Source organism: Lycorma delicatula, chromosome 3 (assembly GCF_047948215.1).
Source record: "Lycorma delicatula isolate Av1 chromosome 3, ASM4794821v1, whole genome shotgun sequence".
NCBI classification, from domain to species: Eukaryota; Metazoa; Arthropoda; class Insecta; order Hemiptera; family Fulgoridae; genus Lycorma; species Lycorma delicatula.
In genome coordinates, this window is record NC_134457.1 from 223,973,040 (window position 1) to 223,994,114 (window position 21,075).

General features: G+C 30.5%; 1 protein-coding gene across 1 annotated transcript in view; it reads left to right on the forward strand.

The window, feature by feature from the left end:
* The first annotated feature begins 8,396 nt into the window (after positions 1-8,396).
* LOC142321321 (zinc finger protein 423 homolog) overlaps positions 8,397-21,075 on the forward strand; it is a 124,881-nt gene continuing 112,202 nt past the window's right edge. The window contains exon 1 of the mRNA XM_075359312.1: positions 8,397-8,496. Within this exon, the coding sequence (XP_075215427.1) occupies positions 8,397-8,496 (100 nt within the window). The remainder of the gene's footprint in view (positions 8,497-21,075) is intronic.

The following is a 21,075-nucleotide window of genomic DNA, read 5'->3' on the forward strand; positions in this document are numbered from 1 at the left end:
CTTTGCTTTTAATTTAGTGCAAGGAAAAATATTATTTGAAAATTATTATTTTTGTAAGTTATTTAAACTTTGTGTTATTTGATTAATTCAAAATTATTTTCTTTTTTATGATAAATATTTACGTTTAAAAAATCATGATGTAACTCTTATAGTTACAAATAGGGTATGTTTAACGAAATTAAAATTAAAAAGGGTATGTGAATTTTGTCGGTTCATTTTTTTTTCTAACGTGAACCACGACCCGACAACATGAGAATGATATATATGTCGCGTATAAATGAGGTGTAGTCTTGTACAGACTCAGGCCGATCGTTTCTGTGACGTGTAGTTAATTGAACTCCAGTCACCAAAATACAACGATATCCGCTGTCTAGCACTCAAATCCATGTAAAAGCAATTAGCATTTACTAGGATTTCAACCTCGGAAATATCGACTTCAAAAATCAGCTGTTAAACCGATTTGCAACGACATTTATAACCGCTATACCAGCCCGGTAGGCTAATACATTTTTTAAATCCTCTTTTTAAATATTTTAAAATTATATTATTCTAATAATTTTTTGTTAATTTTTGAAAAAAGATATATACCGTGTTCCATTTTTTTTTTTTAAAGTCATGCCTCGGAATCATTCGCGTGATTGAAAAAATAATTTGATAATTATTCCAGAAAAATCGGCGATAGTCAAATAAAAAATAAATAAAACTACTTTTCACATTGTAAACGTAAATATTTGTTTTATAATAAATAAATTTTAAAGTTATTTAATTAATTACTATAAATAAATAAATAAATAAGCTTCTTTTAAACAACGCGGCTTTTGAATATAAAAATTGCAAATTGGACATACTGTTTTACTGGCGTATGGTTCGATAAAAATTATTTACCGTAATATAACGAAAGAAAGGTTTTTCTTCAAATTTAGTCGCTGCATTTTATGTTCATTAATAGGTCATAAAATATATTATATGACAGGCCATACAATCTTATATATATATATATATATATATATATATATATATATATATATACATCATCATTTGTGTAAGGTTGTCTGTGAAATACGTTACGGTGACCGACTGCTTACGTGCATGAAACATTATATTGTCCTTAACTATAAAGACCGCTCCAAAACTTTCCTGGTCTGTTTTTAATTGATCTGTGTTATGAAACCGTAGCATTAAACAAGTAGGTTTTTTTATTCCATATAGATTCTGTATAGTAAAAAGTCTACAATTTTTCGGATAAAAAATAATTATTTGGATCGAAATAAATATAATTTTTTTTAACATTAAGTTATTTTTGTTAAAACAATAATAACAATTTTTAAAATATTCTCTCCTTAGCCCCGAAAATAAAAAAAATATTAGTATTAATATCACAACGAAAGTTCACAACATTTCTTTTTTATCGATAGAATAACTTAATTTATTACAAATTTTTAAATATTAGTGTTCCTTCTTTTTTCGCTTAAGCATATTCTGATTTTTTTCTAAGAACACATATAATAGCTGTTTTAACCCGTTTTTCTTCCTTTGATTCTCAGCCGTATAAAAATGCAAAACTTGATGTATAAAATTTAATTAATGATTTTATTTGTTAGATTTCTTCTTACGATTCTTAAGTTATCCATATTTCTTTTAATTACTGTATATCTGACACGCAAAAATAGATATTTTCCACAAATAAACTATCAGTAAACGGTAATTGACTATTCTATTATCCTATTATTAATTATAATATTGTATTTTTGTGATATTATACCGATGAGGTTTCACCTCTTTTCTTTAGAAAGATAAGGCAAGATTATCCTTACCACCTTTGTCTTCGCCATTAATATTCGATGTCAAATCGCTATGAAATATTTAGAGACAAATCATTTTTGTAGTGAATTCGTTGAAAAAATAAGAATTTTCTTTTAAAAGAAAACGCGAACTACAAATTTAATTAATTACGATAAATAGTGAAAAACAATTCTTAAAAGATTATATCTATATTTTTATCGCAAAAAAACTAAGTTTAGATAGTAAAAAAGAAAGTTTTAAGTCTAGCTTCAAATAAAAAATTCACGAAGATGTTCTTTCAAAAAATATTTTTATAACTGTTACGTAGTTCCTTTATCAATGGTATTGTAGGTGGTACTGTTATTTACGGCATTTAGTCTTCAAGTGGTTAACTGAAGATTAGTATGCGGTCGAACAGTAGCTACATTTAAACAAGAACACGATAAAATTGCATAACGGTATCACGTATAAAGACGATTAACGTAAAATTTTCGGGCTCGGTCAATTCCGTCAGCCGCTACCTGACTCCTTTTTTCAAACAGGTCAATTTCGTTCCTGTTACTGCTAACAAAAGAACGGTTCAACACCCTCATCGTACCTACTTCACGTATTTATATCTTTTTTGAGATTTACTCCTCGTTTAGTTTGAGTTTAAAATCGGGTTGACGTTTTGAAAAATTTCCTGACTGACATGAACGTCAAATTAAGAAGCAAAGAAAATGTAAGGAAATATAAAATGATAGAAATAAAAGAAACGGGTCTTCGAGAACAAACGAATAAATTCACAGCAAGTGATCGCCCTTCAAAATTTTAATACAACATTTTAAGGAAAGCGTTTACCGTGTTATTTTCAAAATGAGGAGTAAAGTACGTAATATGTAATAAAACATATCGAAAAGAACAGGAATGAACTACATTGATTGCGCTAAAAAATTATATTCGGTATATAGACGCATTTAGATTATGTTAAGTGTCATATGATGAATACATATATGTTTATCGGTCAGGTGCCAAATATCAATCCTCCTAAAAACGGCATTGCATTTCTAAAAATAGCGTACATTCCATGTAGTGCTTAGTAGGAAAAATAAAGTTTGAAGCGGCTTCCCAGTTCCTTCTTAAGTTAGCCGGATATACGTGCAACAATAAAGTAATGAGACTGATGTGAAAAAAAATGTTACTTACCGTTTTAGTCATGTTTAGTGTTGTCTCCTTCAAAGTAGTTCTCCTCTGATTGCACACACTTATTCCAGCGCTTCTGCCATTGACGGTAACATTTCTGGAACTCATCTTCTGTAATATCCTCCAAGACCCTCGTCACAGCTGTTTGGACATCTTGTGTTGTTTGAAAATGGTGTCCCTTGACCGCCATTTTGACTCTTGGAAATAGAAAAAAGTCGCACGGAGCGATACCTGGTGAATAAGGTTTTGAGGTTAAAAATTGCTATACCGACAGAGCAGTATGGGATGGCGCATTATCTTGATGCAGAATCCAATTATCAACAATGTTGGCACGGACACGAAGAACTCGTTTACGAAGTCTCTCTAAAATTTCTTTGTAGAAATATCGGATAACTGTTTGTCCATGAGGCACCCGCTCTTTATGAACAATTCCCTTGGAATCGAAGAAGCACACAAGCATGCGTTTCACTTTTGACTTTGACATGCGAGCTTTTTTTGGTCTGGGTGATCCCTTTGAGCACCATTGCGAACTTTTGGCGTTTTGTCTCTGGATCGTATTGAAAAAACCAACCTTCATCACCGGTGATAACACGGCTCAACAAATCTGGATCGATTTCCGTTTGCTCTAACAGATCGGCTGCCACATTTTTCCGTGTTTCTCGCTGTTGTTGTGTGAGATTGTTGGGGACCATTTTTGCACAAATCTTTCTCGTACCAAGATCTTCAGTTAATATTAGACGAATCGTTTCTCGATCGATGTTGAGTTCTTCTGCAATCATTTTCACGGATAATATTCGATCAGATCGTACGATTTTACGCACCCTGGTCAAGTTGACATCTGTCCGTGAGGTTGATGGATGGTCGTCCACTGCGGTCTTCATCTTCAACATTGGTTCTGTCTTCACTAAAAAATTTTATGCCACCGAAAAACTTGAGCTTTTGACATAACCTCCTCTCCAAAAGCCTTCTGAAGCTTACCGTAAGTTGTCGTCGCGTTTTCACCTGATTTAACGCAAAAAGAAATGGCATTCCGTTGCGCAATATTTTGCGGTTTCATTTCTGTGACGAGACAGAAACACGTGTTCACTTATTATAGCACAACTCACGACCGAGCAGTTGCATCAATGTGCCGCTTGGACTAGAAGTAGCTTATAGACCAAGGTCAAAGATGGTGTGCCTACGCAAGCTGCAGGGTTGCCACATCTTGCAAAGAAAAATCAGTCTCATTACTTTATTGTCGCACCTCGTATATGTTTGTCGGTCAGGTGCCAAATATCAATCCTCCTGAAAACGGCATAGCTTTTCTAAAAATAACGTACATTCCATGTCGTGCTTAGTAGGAAAAGTAAAGTTTGAAGCGGCTTCCCAGTTCCTCCTTAAGTTATCCGGATATATTATTGCACACAAACACGCTGAGCTCGCTAAAACCTAGAAGATCTTCATTCTACACGTAACATCTTCGGTATATTCACCGTAGAGACTTTCAGTACAATAAACATCATTACTCTCAGAGAAAGCAAATCTGACTCGGGCTACTTGTATCTCAGACGCTTTAAATACGTGAAATAGATAAAATCACAAATTATTATATCGTTTCGGTGGGGAAAATCGGATAAATCATCTCTTATAGTCATTATCTCCGCCGGATAAAGAAAAATCGGCTACAAAAGGACATGTATAACCGGTTTATAAAACCGAATCATCCTTTGAAAATCAAATTTTAGAATTACGAAACACTTAAAACTATGCTAACTATAACGTAGAAAAGTGTGAATTATATAAAATCGACCAGGTTTGAACAAATTTTATGAAATATTATGAAATTTATAAATGCATTAAATTCAACAAAAACACTGCATTAAGATGATTTTCATAACCCGCTTTAAGACGATTATCGTTAAAACAATACCACCTGCAGCAACACTGACAAGAAGTTACATAACAGTCGAGAAAAAAAATCTCCTGGAACTAAACATCCATGAATCTAAAGAAACGAGTTTTTTGCAAATTTAAAAAAATATTAACCTCATTTCTTTTATTTCTTTGATTTTTTTCTCAGCTCACTTACTTAGGCTTTTAAAGTCGACGTATTTATTTTCTGCTGTTTCAGTATATATTATATTGTTTGTTAAGGGACTAAAAGCAACCGATATTATCAATTGACATTAATTTCGATACCCGAAATCGGCAACAATCAAAAAAAGTCAGCGCTATCTAATATAATCGATTTTAATGAAAAATAAACAAAAATTTGAATTTTGTTTGAGTTTTGAACATAACTTTATTATATAAAACAGATAGTTGACTACGATAAGTTTATAAAATATATTAACATCAAAATACGTTGCAGAAATAAAAAGTAATTAGCGAGTTGTTTCAAACCAGTGAAATAGCTTACAAGAAGGATTGAGCTTTGTCCTTTATTTTCTTCCAAATATTCCAAATTTTTCATTTTCGATTATAGTTAACTAAAATCTGGATTTAAAAGTTATTGATGTTCAGTTAAATAAAAATTTCAGTATTTCTGTGCGTTTAAGTTTTGGAACGGAAATCCTTAAATATAAAAGCGTTCATTTTTATCAAATCAGGCAACAGAATTATTTTCGCGTTACACACCGTAACACTTTGTCCTATGAAAAACGACCTTAATATGCTTCAGTTACTATTTTTAATAAATTATCTAACCGTTTAAAATCGTTCGACCAATTTATTTAAAAATCAAATGACATTATAACCTTTTACGTAAGCACTACTATTCTACCGATCGTTTTATTAAATAATACTATTTAGTTAAAATTGATTTTTCTGCGCACTCGTTTACCTTTTACTTAATACTTATTCAAAAATTCATCAATTTTTATCCCTATTTATTATTAATTACGCGACTGCCCAGAAAGGAGTGCATTGTATTTAGGGTGTATGTTTGTTCCACCGTAGCAGAACCGATATAGATGTATGACCTTGCGTTGGAATCCTTACGTTCATAAATACCTATATTTATTAAAAAAATTATACTGTTACAAAATTGTCAGCTACTCGCTCTTTAATTATCCTATATTAAACAGATAAACAATGTTTGTCAGCGATGTTTTTTTTTTTGGCTGACGTGTTTTTTAAATTTTTTAATATTTATCTCTTGTTTAATTTTTTTTTTGGACTATAATATATTTAAATATTTTTACACGTTAGTATGAACGATAACCGTACCTTTTTATTACTCATTAATCTTTACTTTGTATTGCGCTCCTGAATAAAAGCCTAATAACAAAAAGTTTTGTCACGGTTTCCCTTGATCGTTCCAGAAAAATTCCGGAATTTTCTTTTTATTATTTACGAAATAAACTCCCGGTTATCTGAGATGATCGATTAAATACGTAATTATATTCTGATGTAAAATAATTCTACTGTAAGCGATTTATTGTCGATTATTAAACATTCATTCCGGCTAATTAAGCGTAAGACTTATTGTAATAATTCAAAATTTCAAAAACCGTTGTTCTCGTCTTTAAGAAGAAAACATTCGCGACCTTTTTTTGGAACGGTTCGTTCAGTTTAGCACATATAACATAGCTCTACTTACATTGACGATTTCTACGGAAGGCCACACTAAATGTTATGCATTTGAGTCGCAACATATTCGAAAATTTGAAGTTCGCAACAAATCGGTTACACATTCGAAATACGGTGTCCGTTATCGACTAATTTAATAATAAATAATTGTTAATTAGAATAATTTGTCAAATAATACAATAAATCAGTCTATTTGCGTGGAGTAGTAAAACGAATGACTTAAAATAAGAAATGGAAAACTATTATTCTAAAGTGATAAAAAATAATAACAGTGAAATCAGAAATATCTACTTCGTAAAAATTATTTCATACATTAACCGTTCGTTCGTTACGTACGTTATCGATTAAGAAAATTTTCCTTGATTTGGAAAACAAAGAAGTATTTGGCTAAACTTTTAAAAAAAGAATAAGTTTGGTGAGCCATGAATTAGGTCACCCAGGATTAATAATACGTTTTGGATATGTTTTTTAATATGAATAACATGGATTAATGATACGGTTATAAAGAAATTGTAAAGTATTAATTATTACAAAAAAATCTGTAACATAGAAAACAAAAAAACTAAGGATGTGGAGTGTAGAAATAAGTAAAGATTGTTTAATTTCAGTGATTTATTCGCAGAAAATAAATCTAAAATTTTCTCTATGTTTTCCTTTATATATAACCATTTTTCTTTGTCTGTCGAAAAGATTTTCAGATACTGATTTTTTCATCTCAAGATATAAGAATTTCTGAAAACTAACCTCGTTATTAAAAAAAAGCAATAGTTTTTTTTTGTAAACAAATTAAATACTAAAAAAAATGAGTTAATTCATCCAAGAGTTGATGAATATTAACGGTATGTTTGGGAAAATATATTATTTTCTTTAAAGTCAATAATTTAACAAATTTTAAAATCTACAACTAATTATTAATTAATTTACGAAATAATTCATCGAACAAAAAAGATGTAGACTCGTTTGTTTTAAAGAATATGTCTTCAATTAATTTTACGATATGTGTAGAGGCCTTAATTTTTTCAACTTCGTGGTAAACTAACAGGATGTTGAGTCTGCGAGATAGATACAGAACAGAAAGGATTCAGGAGTGCGTTAAACCGGTTAAATAACTCACGATAAAAAAAAATTATTTGCCTTTCAGCGAATTTGTTTTTCCTTTTAAACTTAGGAACGTAACGAAAAGTTCTACGAGTAGTAAAAAAAGCAACATTCCGGCAGATTGTTTTAACCCCGTTCAATTATTTACTCGTTTCACAGCGAGAATATAACTCAATTTACAGTAAAGTTTTAAACGTTTGAAAATACTCGAATAATTTAACTTTCGGTTATAATAATAGGACTACAGAATTTTTTTAATCATCGTCTTGTTTTAATACGTTCAACATTGTATTAAATGTATAAGACATATTAGATAATTTATCTTTCTTGCTTGCTGACCTACGCAGCGTAAATGTATCTTCTTTCACGTGTACTGCGTGCTCGTTATTAATTTAACGATTAGGTTTCAGTAATAGTTAATTTATTGAAATTACGATAATTTTATTTAAAAATAAAATTTACTAATACGTGCCAAACATAAACAGACCGTTCGTTTTTGTTTGTTTGTTTTTTTTTTTTTTGTAACTAATAATTAACGACTAGAGATATGAACACCCTTATGAATTGCAGTGCAATATCTTTATAGGAATTTGATTTAATCGAGCGTAAGAGTTCGGCAGGTTATTTTTTGGTCAGTAGAGTGGGGTAAGGTGTGCGACTTGGAAGGGGAAGGACCGCCCCTTGGGACCGACCAATGGGCGCCTTGGGTGGGGGGCGCTGTTCCTAGCGGAGACTTGAATGCCCAGTAGTGCCGATATGCTAGGATGAGAGACATGCTGTTCAAAGGCAACAGTTCTAGACTCGAGCTTCTCATCGAAAAGATACAGGCTAATAAGGAAAATCATACCGAGCAAGACATTAAAGGTAATAGGAATTACATTTATTAATTATATATCGTCATTTAATTAATATTCTAATACATCATTACGACCGACGAAAATAATCAGTAAGTTACTGTGACGTTTAATTAATATAGATAGATACATATTTTATTACTGAAAATCATTTATCGTCGATTATTAATGTGTTTATTTCACCATCAGCATCCCCATCCCCTTAAAATACTTATTTCATTTTACATATCACACTGTTTACTTTTTTATAGTCTGCAGTAATTTTACCTTATTTTTATTGTTTTAAATATATATATACACGCACATCTTAAACAACAGTTGAAGAGTAACTTATTAAATTGTAATCAGATTATATTAATTTTACTAAGAAAATGATTTAAAGAATGTTTAATTTGTTTTTTATAAAACGATCTATTTAATAAAGTTGTGCATTTCCGTTTATATGTAGACTCTGTTTACACTGAACTATAACTTTGTCATTTTTCGGGGGAAAACTTTGCTCAAACCAGATAATAGAACTACGTTCGTGTTAATAATGGCTCTTACTTCCGTTTTGAGAAAGGACCGTATCGCTTTTTTTTATTAATATTGTTAATAATTAAATTATTAAAATACAATTTTTAAACAACGTTGCATGTTATTTAAGCCTGATTTTCTAAATTCTTGTTTAAATTGTGTTATATTTTTATTTATTTTTCTACCGATTTTATTTAGTTATATTCTTATATACATAATCTTTACGCTTTAATGTTAAGTTCGACCGCTTCTCTTTGTTTTTTACTTATTAATTCTTTTCCCCAATTTCCGACCAAAATTTATTAATTTCTTTTCGATGCTGTTTTGAACCGAGCGTTCTCATCGTTTTTTTACCCTTTCAGATAAATAGTCGAACGGTTCTTTTTTCATCCGTAAAGTGATTCGTTTAATCTTATTAATTATATTTGTAATTTGTAATATAGAATTACGTATTAACCGGAATAAAATATCTTTTTAATATTTTTTTTTTTTTAATTTATCATTTTACATAACATCGTAGAATTTATATTAGTTAATAAATATTTCGATTCACGTTATCGATTGGTTTGATTTTATAACGGCTTACTTTTTATATGTTATATATTTAAAAGTTTATCAGAAAAGTACATCGGTTTCATACCGCAAAGAAAATTATCAAACGATTAATACATAATTTTAAAAAAGTTTGATGTTTATTATTTTACGATAGTAAAACATCGCTCTTTTATATAGAATCTTCTCTTCCGTCTGCTCTTAACAAAATTATCACGAATCGCTAAACTTAGAAAAACTTTGAAATTTTATATGCGAACAGCTACTAGCAGTGCATGCAGATAAATAATTTTATAATAATAGATATATTTTAATCGTAAGTACTTATAAATAAATTATTTTTGCCACAACTTTATAAAAATATATCGTATATTATCCAAGGGTTTTTTCAATTTTTTTGATTACGTATGCTAAAAACTACATAAAAACAAATTTTACCATTTTATTTTCTGCATCTGTCAAAATTTTTTAAAACCAAATTTTTTATGCGATGTTTATAATTAACAATTTTATTATTTACCCTTTCTTTTGTATATCTATTATTAAAAGGCAGTACGTGGATTTTATGATTTTTAAGTATTTATTTAAATATTATAGTTTACAAAAAGATTATTTTTTAATGAAATTAAAGGATTTTTTTTTATTTTAACAAGTTTTTTTTGTTGTAGTTCGTTGAAATTAGTTGTATTAATAAATTTTGTTGCCGATTTTAGATCCTGACTTTATAACACATTTTAAAAATTACTCTACTTTTAACTACGATTAAAAAAAATTGGAATACCAATTTTTTTTATTTTTAATTTTGATTTGATTTTTTTTTAATTTGAGTTTCAGTTTGGAGTTTTGTAAACCGTTTCCGAGTTTTTAATCTTTAGTAAATGAGCTTTATTTATTTTAACATAAATAACCTAATGTTGTACAAATTCCCCCGTTACCGTCGGCCTTGTGACATGTATACAGAGGTTTTTTTTGTAAAAACTGAATTTATTAGAATCTTATACATTAAAGGGTTGACCTTTTTAAATGAGATAAAATATGAAAAAGGTAATATCTATTATGTTGTAGAATGCAAAGCCCCCCCCCCCCCCCCAATCGACACGTGGCTTGATAATATTCTTCATTCCCTAAATTAATTAAACGATACGGTTTTAAATCGATACAATTTTAACATTTTTTTGTTTTATTTACGGACTAAGGATATAATAATTAAGCAAAAACACTCTCAATTTTAAAATAGTACTTCTAACTTAATAATTTACAACTGATAAAATATGTTTTCTGGTTTGAACGGTTATATTACTTAATCGAGGTATATTTTTAATTTTTTTACGGAGTAGACCTATAAAATAAAAATATTTTAAAATATACGTGAAAACAATTCAAATTAAATAAAAAATCGTTTGAAATTTTTGCTCGGCTAATATGTCAAATCGTGCAGAAAATTATTTTATTTTTTATTAAATAAGGACTATCATTTATTTCACGTATTTAAGAAAGAATATTTTTTCGTGAACGTAAAATTAAAATACTATACCTGGTGTCATATCTAAAGAATATTATTTTTATTACTTAACTATAAAATTTCATCGTTTTTCTTTTTTTTTATTGTAAATTAAATAACGTTCAATTTTATTTTTGTTTTTTTATTTATTTAAAAAATATATTTAATGGCTAAGTTAGACGCTTTTAATTTTCACCTTTATCTTATAAATAATTATTCTCAAAGAAATAAAACCAGATATAATAGACATAGACATTAATAATACAATGCTTTAAAAAAAAAATCTATCAACAAAGTCGTTTGAACTAATTTTTTAAATTAAATTAACCTATTTTTAAGTAGGGTTATATAGTCTCTTAAACCTCCTTTCATAAACATAGTAAATTATTCTACTGTAAAAATACTTCCTTTTCAGAAAAATTATGAAAATTGAAGCTAGAAGTAGAAAAAACATTATACAAATAATATTTTTAAGGTTAACTACCTTTAATGATTTTTAATTCAAAAATTTGAAAGCGCTATGATTTGATTTTTTTACACGGTCAAAAATCCATGAATTATAAGAAATTTAACGAGATTAAAATGTCTTCAAGATTTTAGTACCGTTTAATATTTCTTCCTCCCTCATCCAAGGTTTTGTTAATTACTTCAAATATTACGATTATAAGTGAAATTGTTGATTATACAACAAGAAAAATCCTTATAGAGTATAACTTCCTCAGCCTCTATAAAGCTGAATGAAGTTCTGTTTTTACGATATATCTGTTGTTCGACTTATCTTGACTGAAATAAATATTTACCCTCTTTTATCTACATATATAAAAATAGATGTGTATGTGTTTGTTTTCCAGCGTAACTCTGGAACGCTTGGAACAATTTCAATTAAACATGATACACACATGACTTACTATGATAAATCACTCCTAGCACTCTTAAGTATCGCGGTAAGAAGGGATGACGTGTAAAAATAATCGAAAACGATCGATATTAGTGAAAATATAGAATCCGTATTTTAGGATCGCTAGGCTGATCGGTGACAGTCCCGATGACATTTAAGTCCAAGTTTAGCGGAAAAGAATCTGTAGAACCTTCCGGAAAGTTGTGGAAACTAATAGGACTCTGTGTCGATATTCTTCTGGAAATTTTTATAAACCGTTACGCTCCGGTCTTGGCCTCATGAAATCGAAAAAACTCAGACGGTCGTATTTAGGGGAAACTAACTACACAAGTCTATCATCTTTCACAGAATGTGATAAGTTTCATTTTTTTTTATACGATAGATGATCGAGGTAAATAAATACCCGGCCGACGCCGGGTAATCGGCTAGTATAATGTAATTATGGAGAAGGTAATAAACGTTTATCGTATAATATCTCTTCGGTTTAATCGTATAATTTTACCAAAAAATATATCGTTATAAATTAAGTATTCCATCGCCTATCCGTAAACTTTTATTAATGTATTTATAGTAAGAGAGAAATAAAGAAAAAATTGGGAATCACTATGATAGCTCTGATCAGTGGCGGCTCGTAGTTAAAATTAGGGGGGGGGGGGGTGGTGCACCAGAAAATTTTTTTCTGGGCCTTTTCAAGTCCGTGATTAAAGTTCTGTAAAATAAAAGAACCGAAAAATAATGAATCAAGTAGAATATAGAATAGCTAGAAGCACACTTTACCGCATTCAAGTATATGGTACGTAGAATATGGTACCGAATAAATGATAAAATGTCATATTTATGACATTTTTTACCATTATTAGACAAACTTAATTAATTATCCGCTTAAAATTCCATATTTCTTCCACCGACTAAACTAGAAAAGAGAACGCACAAGGAACGTTTCGTACACAGGCGGAGTTAAAGAAACTACCTTCCACCACCACGCCAGGGTCGGCACTGCGGGAGCGACAGTGCGCTCTCTCTCTCCCTCGCAGCCTTCCGTGCAGCTTCCTATGTGCGCAAGCGCACAACAGCCAAACACCACGCCACTGGAACTGTGAAGCGCGCAGTTCCATACAAAAATTTTGTATCTTTTTCATAAACTGGGGGATAGCTACTGACATTAAGTTAAAGATTATATATTGTACGAGTATAAAGAAAGAATTAAAGAAAAAAGTATTTAAATGTTACCGATAATATCAAGGGAAAATAGGGGGTGCTGCACGCAAGACGCCACTGGCTGTGAAGTAACCTGCACTTTTGTAAAATTGTACCTGTTCAATCCTTGATTTTAGTTGTGGTTTTTTTTACTTTCAAAGAACAAAGAATTGGTTGTTCAAAGATTGTTTCAAAGAAAAAATTAGAATATTTAAAGTTATTTAAAAATAATTGTTATTAGCTACAATCGGTTTGGATAATGCGGAGAAAGACTTACTTTTCCGGTTAATAATAAAAATTACGTAATCAATTAAATACTTCATTTACATAAAACACATATATAATAACTTTATTAGAACAATGATTATATACGTCTATTCGCTTATAACTTGTTTCGTATAGACTTAATAGATGTAACTTATACTTATAAAGTTTATTTAATTAAAAATAACATTGATTTTATTTACGTTCATTTCTAATCGATATTCCATTTTACTGTTAAATGAATTTGAATCTAATTAATTTGATTCCGATGGTTTTCTTATTCTTTGAACGAAGGTACATGTTATCGGTTATCATCTTACAACTTTGGAAGAAGGAATAAACACATTATAATGCAAACCGTAACTTAAAGCGTAGAATGAATCGATAAAGAAGATATTAATAATAATTCTCAGTCAAAATAAAGAGTTATACAGATGGCCAGAAATTAAATTTTGTTTAAATGGAGACTTGCCTTGTCTTAATGTATTAAATTACTTATAATCACCGTAAATTTTTGCGATGTAATTATAAGTTCTGAGATATTTTGAATTATTTGAAATGTTTTTGAGTATTTCTAAAATCTTACTTCTGTCTGTGCAATATTAACTTCTCTTTGATGACACACGGGAACATTAATCATCTTAATGACATTTCGTACAAAGAAAAATAAAATTTCAAATTATCGGTTTAAACAAGAAAAAACTTTTTTTAATTTTTATAAGTCTTACTTACCCGTGCATAAAAATCTAGAATTCTGTACAGAAGAATTGAGAGGAGAGTGGAAGAAGTGTTAGGAGAAGACCGATTTGGTTTCAGAAAATGAATAAGGACAAGGGAAGCAATTTTAGGCCTCAGATTAATAGTAGACAGAAGATTAAAGAAAAACAAACCGACATACTTGGCGTTTATAGACCTAGAAAAGACATTCGATAACGTAGACTGGAATAAAATGTTCAACATTTTTCAACATTTAAAAAAAAATAGGGTTCAAATACAGAGGTAGAAGAACGATTGCTAACATTTACAGGAATCAAACAGAAACAGTAATAATCGAAGACCATAAGAAAGAAGCCATAATAAAAAACGAAGTCCGACAAGGATGTTCCCTACCCCCGTCACTTTTTAATGTTTACATAGAACTAGCAGTTAATGATGTTAAAGAACAATTCAGATCCGGAGTAACAGTACAAGGTGAAATGATAAAGGTACTATGATTTGCTGATGATATAGTAATTGTAGCCGAGAGTAAAAAGGATTTAGAAGAAACAATGAACGGCATAGATGAAGTCCTACGCAAAACCTACCGCATGAAAATAAACAAGAACAAAACGAAAGCAATGAAATGTAGTAGAAATAATTAAGATGGACCACTGAATGTGAAAACAGGAAGAGAAAAGATTACGGAGGTAGAAGAATTTTGTTATTTGGGAAGTTGAATTACTAAAGATGGACGAAGCAAGAGCGATATTAAAATGCCGAATAGCACAGGCGAAACGAGCCTTCAGTAAGAAATATAAGTTGTTTACATCAAAAATTAATTTAAATGTCAGGAAAAGATTTTTGAAAGTGTATGTTTGGAGTGTCGCTTTATATGGAAGTGAAACTTGGACGATCGGAGTATCTGAGAAGAAAAGGTTAGAAGCTTTTGAAATGTGGTGCTATAGGAGAATGTTAAAAATCAGATGGGTGGATAAAGTGACAAATGAGGAGGTATTGCGGCAAATAGATGAAGAAAGAAGCATTTGGAAAAATATAGTTAAAAGAAGAGACAGACTTATAGGCCACATACTAAGGCATCCTGGAATAGTCGCTTTAATTTTGGAAGGACAGGTAGAAGGGAAAAATTGTGTAGGCAGGCCACGTTTGGAATATGTAAAACAAATTGTTAGGGATGTAGGATGTAGAGGGTATACTGAAATGAAACGACTAGCACTAGATAGGGAATCTTGGAGAGCTGCATCAAACCAGTCAATTGACTGAAGACCAAAAAAAAAAAACTCTTACTTTGGTAGCGGGAAGGATATTTTGTCCCCTTCTTTACTCTTTTTGCTTAGAAAATTTTAAGTACCCTTATGATGAGTTACAGAAAAATAATTCTAAAAATACTTTTCGGTAGGTGTGAAGAATACAAAATTATAAATATTTCCTTATTCCTACTTTTTCAGGAGGGGGTTACTTGACCGGTAATAAGATTTTGGACTATTCTTATCTTGATAAACGTCTCATTCAGAGAAAAATAATTACAAAAATTCAGTTCGATAGTCGGAAGAAAATAATCGTTTTTTTTTAGTCAGATATTTTAGTCAGATATTATAGGGAATCTTGGAGAGCTGCATCAAACCAGTCAAATGACTGAAGACAAAAAAAAAAAAAAAAAAAAAATATTATACGATGGTCTCTCCAGAGGCAGGACTGTTGAACCGCGGTCGTTTTTACTCTCCTCAGTTTTAGGGCTAAACTTTTGAATTTCTCAAGCTCTTATATAAGCGGCAGTCTTAAGATACCACGATCCTTCTCTTGAACTTCATCAAGAATATAGGGGTAAAATCTAGGTTTGTAGAGAGTTTTACCGGTTCGTACAGCTTGGACACACATAGCATCGGTGAAAGAAATGTGTTTCACAAGCGTTTTCAAGACATTTATGTTTCCATGTCGTCAAGGCATTTGGAACGAAACCTTTTCCACTGCCGGAATGAATAATTATTAATCTGTCCTCTTTGAAGAACGGACGTCGAACACCGTTGCTGGAATCTGACCGCGATTGATTTTTAAGGTGAATGCTAAGTACGTAAGATTCATCGAAATAAATTACGGGCCTTTCCTTGATTTCTGAAACTGTTCATCGCCCTCAGATAAAACATTCTTTGTTCGTTTCGATTAATAGTTTTTTGTTATTTTGGGGCCTTCTCCATTTGAAGCCAAGATCCTTCAGACGATATTACAAACTGCTTTGCTGTTTCGTGTTGTATGCTGAACTCGCTTTTGCTTATTTCGGATAGTTACTTTGCTACTGTGTAGTCCATTCGGTCTTATTTAAGACTCGACACGATGCGTTTTGTTTATGAGTTCATGATATTTAGTAGTACACCGTCAGGAATCGGTGGCCGAGGCATTCTCCTGGCTGAGGCTAGGCTGAAAAACGGTAATCCCGAGGTATTGAAGATGACCTTCGGTAAACCTAAAAAAGACTATGTACGGAGGTGTTGTTTTTTCAGGTGAAAATTATAAACTTACCGTTCGTTTATTGAACTCGTCCAGTCCTGTGATACGCCTTTTAGAATTTTTCGGTCGTTTGCCTGGCGTTGAAAAATGTTTTGTTTCGTTGTCATCACTATCTATTATTTTTTTCAGTCTCTATTAATCGTCACCGCACGCTCAGATACACCACATGCTGCAGCAGTTCTTTCTCGAGCTTTTGTGACAGTCTTGTTATCTGCTTCTTCCTTCGTAAATTTATAACCGTTAGAAATAATTTCTTTACCTCGACTAGAATTGATGCGTCATTTCGATTGAACGCCGTTGTCCATTTTTAAATTTGTACACAAACACAAACTCTTAAAATGTTAAATGACTACCGATGAAAGTCCATAAAATTGTTTGTAAATATAAAATCACCGTCACAACTCTTTTTTCATTTACTACAGAAAGATTACTATATAAGAATCTGCTGTTTGTAGTTTTATAAAGGGCTACTTGTGAGAGAGTTGTTTAAAAATTTATTATAACATAGTCACCAAACTACAATAACCGGTCGTTACTAATGCGTGTTGATATTTGTCATCGCATCAGCAAATCCTTAGATAAATATTAGTCTTAATATGATGACATAGTAGTAATAATAATAATACAATAGACATAATAATACGTTAAATATGTTGAGTCATTGCTCATATGTTTCGAATGAGACACTGAAAGTGTGCTGACAGTTAGTCAACACGATGATTTTGGAAAAGAGACCCCTCTTTCCCGCCCGCCAAATTCGGTCGGCCTGGCCGTGCGTGGAGATAGTTTGCCACAACAGTACAGCGTTCCGTATTTCTTTGTGCTACCCGCAGTTTTTGTAGTAATTGAACGGTTAACGTCCAAGTTTCGCTTCCATAACTAAGAAACGGCAAGATGTATTGATCGATAACTTTCTTTTTAAGGTTTGTTCTTAAAACAGATTTTAAGTTTACCAAATGTTTGCCGCCCGAGCTTAACTCGTCGTTCAACTTCTTTGATTGTAACGACCCCAATCGATATGCAAATATATATGTTCAAAGTTTATTTGCAATCTATTACATTTTTATCGACCTTGAGTAAATTGGATCGCACTCGCAACCACATAATAAGAAGTTCCCAGCGAAACGCTTCAAATATGATATAGTAGAATTACAAAGAACTTTTGCGGCAACCGACACACACACTATGAAATTATGTACATTTAACGCTAACAGTATAACAAAAGAAAGAAAAAAAACAGTTGTAAATACAAAGAAAACCGAAGAAACAGTGCGAAGAAACTGAAAAGAATATGCGATAAATTTGACAATAAAAATCGAAGAGATAATGTACAGCACTCGCAGCTGAAGTTACACATAACACACTATAGAGCTGTTTTAATTTTCTAAAGTCATCCCTGTTGTCTAGGAAGTAGACGGCTAAACGATTCGCATGGCTGGATAGGCTGCTGTAAGATTTTGACATTTTTTTAGCTTTAATTATTTTAATCTATTTTACTGCTAGAGAAAATATCGATTAAAAATGGCGATTTTATTTCGTAAAAACGATGGATCACACCGTCCATAATTTTATTCTGGCCTGTATAATTTTAATCTAGCCTGTACATTTTTTAATGAAGTAATTTCCCATCACCTACGAAATAACATTACTATATGCTATCTACCCTGAGAAAGGTCTATATAGCACCTTATTCGTTTCCATCCACATCTATCTCTAACTAAATTTTGATTTCCTAATTCTTTTTATTAAAAATGCTATGCCTGACCGGAAATGAAACCGGAACCCCGGATGAAAGACCGAGACGTTTAAGGATTTCCTATTCTGAATTTTTCTAAGTTTGTTGTATCATTAGATTTCCATTTTTTTTTTTTTTTTTTTTTTGAGTTATCTGTACATTTACTTTTCTCCTACCTTCATGGTTGTATCTTTAAATGTCTGAAACTTTTCTTTCTCTCTTTTCCTTAATAGCCATTCCTAACTCGTATAACAACACGATCTAAACACAAGATTTTACATGACGCTTCTTCAAATATGCAATTCCCGTATTTTTTTATTAAATAAGTGTTTCTTCGTATGTCATGAATAAATAACCAACATTCTAAAATAACTCAGATTCATAAAAAGTTTTTACTCTCTTGGATATCATTATTCTAATTTTTAATATGTTTTCCCTTCTTATATCTTATCAAGCCTCTTATGAATCTTTTTGTTTTATGTTTTCAATCATTTTTCCTTTCTTTATGTAGCCGTTTTTTCACTTATTTTCTCAAATTATTATAACCTTCGTTTTCCTTGTTTTATGTATTTTTAAAAAATTTATTATATTTTATAAATTACGACTATTAATATCGGAACGGTTTATTCCAGTCTTTCCAATAACGTTCAGAATTTTTTTCTGCTTTGATAACAACTTAAGTATTTCTGCATTACATATCAAAACACTAAAATTGTTATTACTTCATAATTTTCTTCTTTTTTTTAATTGTATATGATATTATTTTTGATTATGTTTTCAATTATAATTTGTTTTTTTTTCTTTTTAATATAAAATAATAAAAATCCAATATTCCTTGAGATAAAGCATTATCTAAATACATCCTCACCTCATATCTATTTTTTTTTTTTAAATTAACAGAACCCTTAAAAAGGCTTGAAACTATTACACTAAACTTCGTAATTATTCTATTTCTTAACGACATTTGAAGAGAAACAGCCTCTAAAATATTTTTGTTTGATGATTACCTGAAAACCAATAAAGATTATAACACGTTATAGATAATACGATGAGTTTATAGCGTAATTAATAAAATTACAAATGTTTAATTACTATCAAATTTTAAGGAAAATTAATTCCCATTCGACCGCATAAGAACATAATTTAGAAACATATTAATAACATCGTACGAGTATTCTACCATAAGAAACATCGATAGATGAGCTGACTGTGTCTGATGTTGGAATTATGATGAACTCAGAGCTTTTTTCTCCGAGCACACGGACAAATTTACGTCTATCATGAGGAAATCATTTTTATGAGAGATTAATCATCTTTAACATCCTAAGTTCACTATTAGATTATATCTAACGGGTATTTCTCGATCGTATATGAAATACGACTTGATTTCAGCTAGAATAAAAATCGAGAACAAACAAAACGTCTCTCGAGTACCTTAATAACAGAGGTTTTGCGTAATCAAGATGCTGTTATGATCGACGCACAAGCCAAGTGTAACTTTTTGAATATCTTTTACAAGATAGCGGAGCGCTTTGTATTTTTCAAATTATCTTACGGATACGAGAGTGATGAGCAAGATGATACGAGTTAGATTACAAGCACCGCTCTGAAATGCGAGGAAGTATTCTTTATTTCAGAATTGAACTGTTATACTATTTTCATATTGTATTCGGAAAATTATAGTTTCTTTGTTTTTAAAGTACTGCACGCGGACATCCTTCTTTGTATTTGCTTTACATCACGAATTATTTGATTCTTGTTTTATTATGTTGAAGGGTATCAAATGTTTGACGATTTCTTCCTGCTGTGTACGATCGGGAAATTTGGAGACAGACTAAGCCTTCCCTTTTTTTCGAAAATTATATTTCTCAACAGAAAAATAATAGATTATATCGTATGTAATAATACATTTATAATATCGAACCCGATCAACAAAACTAAATTTAATTCGTTAGGAGTTTTTAATCAGAATATTTTTTTCCTTATACTGAAACCTTTTTAAGAATATTTACGTAAGAGTTCGTCTTTCTAGTTTTCCGGGTTTCAGGATAATTAAGTGATGAATGAATCAAGTCGGATTTTCCACTTGATTAAAATCAGGTGGTGATTTTACTGATAAAATCACCACCTGACTTTCTGAAGAAGTGGATCCCAATTGTTTTACTTGTACCGGTTATCTACACATTTTTATATATTCTATCAATTTTAAAAGCTAAATTTTATAATTAATAAATTAAGTTACATTTATTTAAAATTTTTATTTTCTAATTAAAATATTTGACCGATTACAGGTTAAAAAAGAAATTAAAAATTGAAATAAAATACGATTTCCTCATTACTCTGTCAATTAAATGGTGCGTCTCCATTATAAAATACCCATTAAAAATTAGATTATTGAATTTTTTACAACGAGAAAACTTTCGTGGTTTTGCCTTCTAATATTGTTTTGTTTTTTTTTTTTTACCATTTTCTGTTTTTGTTGAATTTTGTCGTGAACTCCTATAGTAGCAAAAGCTTTATAAAAAAATAGTCGAAATTTTGTGATAACTTTTTTTTATTCGTTTACGAATCTGTAAAACATAATAAATTTTGCTTTAGAAAATAATGAATTATTTGTGGATGATTAATGATAGATTAAACAAAATGTTCAATCTTAATCTTAAAATTACAGATTAAACATAGATAGGCTATTATTAATATTATT